At 47.5% G+C, this 9,681-nt stretch overlaps 1 protein-coding gene across 1 annotated transcript in view; it reads left to right on the forward strand.

Annotated features, from left to right (window-relative positions):
* The window catches only part of ARHGAP35 (Rho GTPase activating protein 35), an 86,227-nt gene extending 76,775 nt beyond the window's left edge, over window positions 1-9,452 (forward strand). Inside the window, exons 6-7 of the mRNA XM_079985280.1 lie at window positions 3,673-3,778; window positions 4,931-9,452. Of these exons, the coding sequence (XP_079841406.1) occupies window positions 3,673-3,778; window positions 4,931-5,294 (470 nt within the window). The 3' untranslated portion in view covers window positions 5,295-9,452. The remainder of the gene's footprint in view (window positions 1-3,672; window positions 3,779-4,930) is intronic.
* Window positions 9,453-9,681: the final 229 nt, after the last annotated feature.

The following is a 9,681-nucleotide window of genomic DNA, read 5'->3' on the forward strand; positions in this document are numbered from 1 at the left end:
CGCCGACTCCCACCAGACCCTGCAGCCAGCATGGCCAGTGGTCAGGGACAATAGGAGTTGTAGTTCAACAACATCTGGAGGGACACAGGTTTCACATCCCTGGTTTGCACTGATTTAAAACCTAAAGTGTGGTTGCTGTATCTTAGACGCTGCATGAAGGGCTTCAGAGCAGAAAGGCAACAACTCTGAAATGAGGAGCTAATCCACTTAATAAATTCTCCTGTGTGTGCCCCTTTGAGATAAATGGGATATTTCAAAAATTGACCCCACCCCCAAAATAGCCTGCCTGATGAATGCCTTTTCAAGACCATTTGACAGATTTTGATAACATGGTAAAATGAGCTTGCTGGGGCATTTGGTAGCCTGCTTTGAACATGCTTGGGAATAGCAGGATGTACGTTATTATAACCTTTTAGCACATATATAAGCCTTTGCTAATATTGTTAAGGTCAGCAATTCTGAACTGCCCTGGCACAGTCCTGTTAACACAGTCTACAGCAGAGGAGATGCCATGGTCAAAATATTTTTGGAAAGTGAGTTGGGTTGGGGGGAAGGTTAAAGCAAGATGGCTTCTGATACTGCATGGGGCTGCCCCAAAGGAGAGAGTACAGCTGTTAAAAGAGAGGAGTGGGTCTGAATGACTGCTGGGTGACATTTTACTTCAGGCCTTTGGATGCAATTAATTTAGAGGGCAGTAACTATTAATTAGGGACGCGAGTGGTGCTGTGGGTTAAACCACAGAGCCTAGGACTTGCCGATCAGGTCAGCGGTTCGAAGCCCCTCAACGGGGTGAGCGCCCGTTGCTTGGTCCCAGCTCCTGCCAACCTAGCAGTTTGAAAGCACGAAGTACAAGTAGATAAATAGGTACCGCTCCGGAGGGAAGGTAAACGGCGTTTCCGTGCGCTGCTCTGGTTTGCCAGAAGCGGCTTAGTCATGCTGGCCACATGACCCGGCAGCTGTACGCCGGCTCCCTCGGCCAATAAAGCGAGATGAGCGCTGCAACCCCAGAGTCGGTCACGCCTGGACCTAATGGTCAGGGGTCCCTTTACTTTTAACTATTAATTTGTTGCACAGAGTCCCATGTGGTAGCACTTGTGGAGGAGAAATTGAGATACTTGTTCACTTAAAACAGAGCCTTTTACACCTAGTGAAAAATGCGAAACATCTCCCCAATAACACCATTCATAGAATCATAGAATCATAGAGTTGGAAGAGACCACAAGGGCTATCGAGTCCAACCCCCTGCCAAGCAGGAAACACCATCAGAGCACTCCTGACATATGGTTGTCAAGCCTCTGCTTAAAGACCTCCAAAGAAGGAGACTCCACCACACTCCTTGGCAGCAAATTCCACTGTCGAACAGCTCTTACTGTCAGGAAGTTCTTCCTAATGTTTAGGTGGAATCTTCTTTCTTGTAGTTTGGAGCCATTGCTCTGTGTCCGCTTCTCTGGAGCAGCAGAAAACCACCTTTCTCCCTCCTCTATGTGACATCCTTTTATATATTTGAACATGGCTATCATATCACCCCTTAACCTCCTCTTCTCCAGGCTAAACATGCCCAGCTCCCTTAGCCGTTCCTCATAAGGCATCGTTTCCAGGCCTTTGACCATTTTGGTTGCCCTCCTCTGGACACATTCCAGTTTGTCAGTGTCCTTCTTGAACTGTGGTGCCCAGAACTGGACACAATACTCCAGGTGAGGTCTGACCAGAGCCATTGTATGGATTGAGGTTGCAGGTGTGTCACAGGTCTCTACTGGATGTGTTGATTGGTATAAATAGTGGTCTATGGCTGTATTTCGCTATAAAAATATGAATAGGTTTCCATGACATGGATGCCTTCTGACTGGATGATTGTACGTGACAAAAACAGATATTTCTACCCTATTTGGTTCTGTTTCAGAACACGCTCGGTTAATTAACAACACACTTTGAAGCAAATTGGCTCAGCTATTAAGTGTCCAACCCAGAGTGGTTTTCACAGTAGAACCATCAAATACAGTAATTAAAAAATGCAGGAATAAACAAGCAGTTTAACAAATACAGTTAAAACCCACATGATACAAAATGAGCAAAAAGGTTGCAAAATTCAGCAATTGATCAAAGCACCAGATTAGTAAACCAATAATACGTATGTGCGTTCTAGAGATGTTTCCCTCATTTGAATTTAACACAAGCCAAGGCTGGGCAATTCCTCATGGCTTCCCACTCCAGAGATTTCTCTTGTGAAATCTGGTTTTACATAGAGCTGCTCTTCTGATTTTTTAAAAAAATGATGGGGCAGAAAAACCCCACAAGACCAAAGAGTCACATTTCAGTCACAGAAATACTTTGAAAAGCAACTTTGTGTTTCTGCAGGACTCAGTTTGGTGCAAATCTAAGAAACTGCCTTGGGTCTGAAATGTTTCTTCTGTCCATTTCAGACGCGTTCAGAGTTTGGGAAAGACTTTGTACTGAGCTTGTTTTAGTCTGTCGAAGTCGTGTGAGGTTTGGGGCCCTTTGCTGTAGAAGTACCGTATTTTTCGCTCTATAAGACGCACCAGACCACAAGACGCACCTAGTTTTTGGAGGAGGAAAACAAGAAAAAAAAAATATTCTGAATCTCAGAAGCCAGAACAGCAAGAGGGATCGCTGCGCAGTGAAAGCAGCAATCCCTCTTGCTGTTCTGGCTTCTGTGATAGCTGCGCAGCCTGCATTTGCTCCATAAGACGCACACACATTTCCCCTTACTTTTTAGAAAGGAAAAAGTGAGTCTTATAGAGCAAAAAATACGGTAATTCCCAGAGGATTTCTGAGAGATGCTGTTTGCCCCTTTCTTATTGTGGCATTGTGACATGTATAAAAGTAATAATCTTCTCTTTTCAAGTAAATTGCCCACCTGTTAGATTTACCCCTGTGATGCTTGCATACCATAAGCGAACTGAGGCCTTTGTAGGAAAGTTTGCTACCTGTGTAGGAAATTGACATAGTTATGATTCCACATTGGAAACCTGGAAACCAAACAGGAAGCAGAGATTTTCTTACCAGTATTTGGATCTTGAAGGAAAACACATAAAAAAAGATTGACCTGTCAAACTGTTTAATGTTAAAAAGAGTCTCTCTTTAGTATAGGAATGAGTAATAGCCCTGTGGGCCTTGGTTAATACCCTGATTATCTCATCTTTCATTTCTTTCTTAAAAAATGTAAGTTTCTAGCCTTCGTGGTTTAATAGAGCTGGTTATAAACTGAGGCAAGGAAAAGGAACCTCAGCTTCATTGTATTTTAACTCCCCAGCAGTTATAAGCCCCAAATATGAATAGCTTGGTTCAAACTTAATATGAAGATAACAATTGCAAATGGAGACCGTTGCAGAAGAAATGCAACTTGGCATAACTGAATGTGGTCTGGTACCTGTCACGGTAAAATAAAAAGAAATTATTTTAATGACCTGCAAATCAGCTGTGATCCTCTACCATGAAACCCTCTGTGCTCTTTGGGTTTGATGAATACAAAGGACTGTTGAGTGCCGTTGGTGGTGGCGGTGGTGGTTGGGCTTGTGGGATTTGTGTTCCTCCATTTACTCCTTAAACATCAGTTGCAGGCTTTTTGAGTTTGCACTTGGGTAGTTGGAGATCATGAATATCTGTTTGCACCTTGTAAAATGGTGAATTCCGGTCTGTTTCCCCTTTAAACAGAGATCAATGACAGAGAGCAGAAGTTGCATGCACTTAAAGAGGTGCTGAAGAAATTTCCCAAGGAGAACTATGAGGTCTTCAAATACGTTATCTCTCACTTGAGCAAGTATGTTCAACGCATGTTTTTTCTGTCCCTCTGAGATGCAAGGGGAAGGGGGGTACGGATCTCACCTTAGTTTTAGCTGTTGGTTTCTTAACAAGCACTGGAGCTGTGTAAAGCTAACGTTGGGTCATTTCACAGCCACAATGGGGCAGTGGAGCCTGCCTGAAGTGAATCTGTTCCCTGACGTTTCTCCCAATTAAGCAAGCCTCCATTTATCAGGGGTCTCATTAAGTTTGGTAAATCCTGCTCCTCCAGAAATTGGCAGCCGTGCTCTGGCAGAGGTTGTATTAGGCCTGCTGTCTCCCCAGTTTCATTAGCCATGGCCAGGGGGCATTTGCTGCTTTTCAGAGGTCATATTCACAAGGCTGCGCTCTTAAGAGTCCCAGTTAATGAGCCCAAATCACCACCAGCCCTTTGGTTCGGTTCTCACAGCCACTGATACAGATCGTCGTGGCCCTATAACACTTGAAGGTGCGTTCTTGGCAGTGCTCTTGACAGCTCGCTAGTTCGGGGGAAACAAGATGACTAAAGGATTTTGAGGTTTTCTGCTCTTCTTGTATAGCTTTGAGTGTATCTTTGGAGTCCTGTTTTAATCTGAGTGTGTTTCAGTTCTGGAGTGATTTTGTAGTCAGCCCTGTTCTACTTTTAAAAGAAAGGAGGCAAAATAATCTCATTGCCATTTTTTTAAACCGTTCTGACTGGCATGAGTAAAAAGCGATTAATGTTTAGGACCCTCTTTGTTTGCCAGCTGCAGCAAATCTAACTGTCACCTTCAACCAACGCTGTCTCATCTCTCCCCCTGCATTGCTCCAATAACTCTCCCTCCTGTTCCTGGTCCACTACCAGCACCACACTCCTTGTTGCTATGTTTCCTTACAATCCTACCTATGTGCAGTAATATAAGAGCATAACTGAGATACCAGGAGACACACATGCAGCCGGGCAAGCAGTTGTCCTGTAGCAGCAGGCTGGGTTGAGAGTTAGCCTGCCCCACAGCTTAGTCCCTGATGTGTGCAGCTGCTGCCTAGACCCTTCTGTCTCTGCTTCAGGAAGCGTAGAGTGTACCTTCCGCTTTGCCCAGTAGCCCACAGCTCCCCTGTGGTTTTGAGCAGGCCTTGCTAACCTTGTGCGTTGGTGTCTCCCGTGTCTTTGCAGAGTAAGCCACAACAACAAAACCAACCTGATGACGAGTGAAAACCTCTCCATCTGCTTCTGGCCCACCCTGATGAGGCCCGACTTCAGCACCATGGATGCTCTCACTGCTACTCGTATTTATCAGACAATCATAGAACTCTTCATCCATCAATGCCCTTTCTTTTTCTACAATCGGCCCATCATTGAGCCTCCCGGGGCCATGCCCAGCTCTCCCTCTGCCATTCCTGCCAGCACGCCTTTCCTGTCCTCCACACCTGTGATGGCCCAGCCGTCCCCTCCACAGACTCCTCCTCCCCCCTCGCCGCAGTCTCCCCTCCAGCCCCTTCTCGCCCCACAGCTTCAGGCTGAGCAGCACACACTGTGAACCCTGGGCACAAGAGGACATCGAGGTCTCCTCCTGTTCTTCCACGCGGAACAGAGACTGGAAACTCAACCCTGTCATCTGTCGCCCTCCCCCCGTCCCCCTCCCCTGCCACTTGGTTGCAAACTTCAGCTGGGCAAACTTCAGGGGCGAGCTGGAGTATTGGACACATGTGACGCCTTGGTTCTGCCTCAGTGCCTGGCACGGAAGGGCCTGCTGCGTCAGGGATGACGTCGGACATTCCTTTGAGCAGGAGGGGTCTGGACCTCTCTTTGAATGCTGGATCTGATCAGTTCCGACCGGAGCAAACCTGTAGAACTCACGCGAACACTGCCACGATCAGCTGGGGGGTGGTGGCTTTGGACGAGTGTTTGGGGATTTCTCCCGTACACAGACAGCGAAGACCTGCTACAGCCTGGTGAGATGTGGAGCCGCTACCCCCAAACACATTCCACAATCTGCAACCAAGGGCCTGTTCTGCACCACTGGGCACCTCCTCGCCTATTTTGGGGAGACCACCGTTTCACCTTAGACCAACTCTCACTGTCCCAGCATAGCTGCTCAGAAGGTCTGGACCAACACATCTGCAAAGAGAGGCTTTTTATGTTTTGGCAAAGGTGGAATGTAAATTTCTCCTGACTTTTAAGTGTCGGCCAATCGTAAAGGGGGAAGGAACTAACCTTGCAAACAAACAAATGGCGAGGAACATTAGAAGAAATGAAAACATCGCCACCATCCGCTGGTTGGGTTGTTTTTAATCTGGCAAAGTAGTAGTTTGGGACAATGGCTCCTTTTTACTTGAGCAGAGAATTTGTGTGTGGCAGAGGCTCCCTGGCAGGGCGGGGGGGGGGGGGTGAGGGCAGTCCAGGCTTAGTCTGGCTGGTTCTGCTATCTTTATTTGACAAATCATTAACATATCTCTCACACTACAAACACACCCACACTTTCCGCCTCACGCAAAATATTGGTGTTTGCACTTAATTGAAGGGAGAGTGTGAGGCAAGGGCATGTGTGTGTGTGTGTGTGTGTGTGTGTGTGTGTGTCTTTTGCAAACACAAATGATGATTTGCTGTCTGACTTGGGATTTAATTCCTCTAGAACACTATGTTGACAGAAACACTGTTGTTAATCTTTGTGCGCGAGTGTATGTGGGCCGTATGGGGTTGGGAGCAAGTGGTGCGGCTATAGAACAATGGCTTTTTTAAAAAACAAAGGTTGCTGGTGGAAACATTTTAAAGGATAAAAGCTGGTGTAGAAATGAAGTGGAGGGAAATGCAAGTGAATTTCACCCCGCCCCCCTCTCCAAACCCAGAGTCAGAGGAGGCAGGCTAACAGAAGAAAGCCCCACACTGCGGTTTCCTGGGGTGGCTGGTCCAGTCACTCCTTGTGGGTTCGGTTCACTAATTTCTGCAGTTTGCTGCCATTATAAAGGTGGCTTGAGGAGTGGCCATGCCATGGGATGGTAGGATAAATTTGACAGCAGGTTCTTGAGACCTTCAGGCGCAACCTTAAACCACTAGAATTAGCTGCCTTTCCAGCATCCCTGAAAGTGGCCACGAGTCCCTATCGCCATGCCTGGAGCCTGGACCTTCGTTGTAGACCTGTCACCGAGCTGCTTCTGCCCCTTTCCCTCCCTGCCTCTCTCTCTCCATGCGGTGTGTGTGTGTCTGCCCTGGCTCTGCTGTTTGGTGCATCCTGTCTCTGTGCACGGCCCCTTGTCCTTTTCCCACACCTGGAGCCACGGTATGCTCATATCAACCCTTAAACCTGTGGTCTTTTCCTAGCCGGGGTGCATGTTGGGCATGCAGTGCCCCCCGGCTTTGCTACTGTGTGACCTCGGCTTCTTTCCTTGCATCGTTGGGAGGGAGGAGCGTTGTGCAGGGAAGAGGCAAGAATTGAAACCACTAGGGATAACCAATCAATATTTCCTGTGCAGGCACCATTGAGAAGAATGGTGGCTGTACATCAGCAGTGCCTGGTAAACTGTCCTGTAGTGTGTGTGTGTGTGTGTGTGTGTGTGTGTGTGTGTGCGAATTTGTGGGGTGGGGGAAGATGGAGGAATCTACTTAGTAACAGGGCAGTTTTAACTGGAGTTTCCACGGTACCCCTGGGAGGTCACAAGGGAGCAAACCCCTACGCCACCCTTTCTGTCTCTTCGCACTTTAAAGCAGAACCTGTGGTTTATTGCTAGTTTTAGCATTTCAAGGATGTTTGTGTTAATTTCAGTAGGATGGGGAGAGAAACCCCAGTTCTCCCCCCAAAATTTTTAAAAACCACAACCCCTCCACCTTTGTCCCCCCCCTCTTTCCGGCATCCAGAGCCCAATCTTCAGCAAACTCTCTCCCTCCTATAAATAAGCTGAATTATGTACTCCTTATTTTAGAACCACATTTAAAATTTGTATCTATGTCAGGATCGTGTGCTTGAAAGCATCCCTTGCGAGCATTCCTTACAAGTTTTTTTTTAAAAAAATATTCTCATGCGTTAATGAAGCTTTTGTGTAAATAACAAACTCTTTTTGGTTTGTTTAGACTGTTAAAAGGAAAGCAGACTATTTTGCCATCCTTTATGCATGCATAACCCTAAAGGGCTGGGGAAGATCCCCTCCAACCTTCCACCTTGCTTCCGCCGTGTTTTGCTGTGGTCTCGGGCTGGGCGAGCGTTGACTCGTTGCAACTAATAATGTAGACTTTCTGCCTGGGACAGGTGGGTGATTCCTGCTGCATATGCAGTGTGTTTTCCTGTGCCTTCTCTTAGGGTCTAATGCCAAACACCTTTGTCTGAAGGACCTCTAATGAACAGCTGTTTAGATTCAGGGTGCTCTTCCTTGCTATCTCCATCAATGAAGGGTAGCTTAACCCGCCTCAAACCCCATCACCTTGAAACTTCCGATACAGCCTCATTATCGCTTGCTGCTGCAAGACGATAACCCACATGCTGTTGTTTTGTGAGGACAGCAGCACACACAGAACTGGACAGGGCAGGCACAAAGGGTTGCAGTGTGCTGGTTGGCGCCCTGCCGTTGTTGATCTGGCCTTGTGATTCCACCCTCAGTTGCTGCTCTCAAAAAGGGGAAAGGTGGACAGTAAAGAGTTGTGCTTTTCCCCCGATCCTGCCCCTTCCTCAGAATGCGTCGTGTAGAAGGGAGAAAATGCCCGTCGTTCTTTTCGGGCGATGGTGGCTTCCCCCGTTGGATTTACCATTCCACAATCCACGAGGCCATCTGAAAAGTCTGCTGGAGAAGCGAGGTTGGTGGCGCAGCTCGCTGGAAGGCATGTAGACTGCAGAACCAAGGGGCCGTTTTTTAAAACGTCAGACCAGGCGGCCCCTGCAGATCTACCCAGCAAAGTGCTTCACCTGTTGCCATTTCTCGTTTTGAGATAAGTGCTATCTAGGTCCTACTCAAACTACCTGTGTAAGTCTCTTTGGTTACAAGTGACGGGTTTGGGGTTTGTTTTTTTTGACTGGTAACTTGCTAAAAGGCTTGAGATCCTACCCCCGACACCCCTAATTTGCCTAAGCTGTGCCATTCCTTTGCACGCACTCGTGCCCCACTTTGGTGCCCAGCATCATGCCACGCGTACGCATATATTCCCAGCTTTTTCTGCATTTGAGACCACATGTGTGCTTGGGCTGTCATACAGGCAGAGAGGAGCAGTCGCGAAAGGATTAGGAGTCCGTAGGGGCGTTTTCAGCCGCAGTCTTGGTAGATCCAGCTTTCTCGTGACAGCATTCTGCGCAAGGCTGCAAAATATGGTCCCGTGCCTCCTGAAGCCCTCTTCGTTCTTCCCAAGCCTGTCGCTCTCCGGATTGCAACCTCTGTGCCAATTGGCCAAGCTGGCAGGGGGCTGATGGGAGCTGCTGCTCAAAACCCCCCTGAGGGTGCTGGGCCGGGGGAAGATTGCTCTGAACTGTTCACCTGCCCTAATGGGAGGGTTTTCATGGAAACTCGCCGGGATCTGCTTTGGAAGGCCACACTTTTGGTGCCAAAGGTTACTCCGCTGTACCCCTCCCCCCCCCCTTGGAGAGGATTGCTGGGCTTTGCTGTTCTGTGATTATTTTAAGCGGGAGACAAGCGGCAAAAATTTTGCACCACTCGCCCTTCATTTCAAAACACACACAAACACTAAATCCAGCTGCTGCTGTGGTTGAAATGACAAACATTTCAAGGCTGCTGTATGGGCCTATGGCCGTAAATAAAATTACTACTACTTTCAAGGCTGCCAAGGCTCTGCTATCGGCTAACTTAACGTGTGCATTTTTAATTTTTACATTCACTAAAGGAACCCCACCGGGGAATTCTTTTTTGTTCTTAATCGCTTGTCCAGATCTTTCCTCCTTAACTTTTGTGACTCAGCAGCCAACGTTCTAAGCATGACTTCGCGTTTTT

The sequence above is a fragment of the Podarcis cretensis genome (genome assembly GCF_951804945.1).
Source record: "Podarcis cretensis genome assembly, chromosome: 8".
NCBI lineage: Eukaryota > Metazoa > Chordata > Lepidosauria > Squamata > Lacertidae > Podarcis > Podarcis cretensis.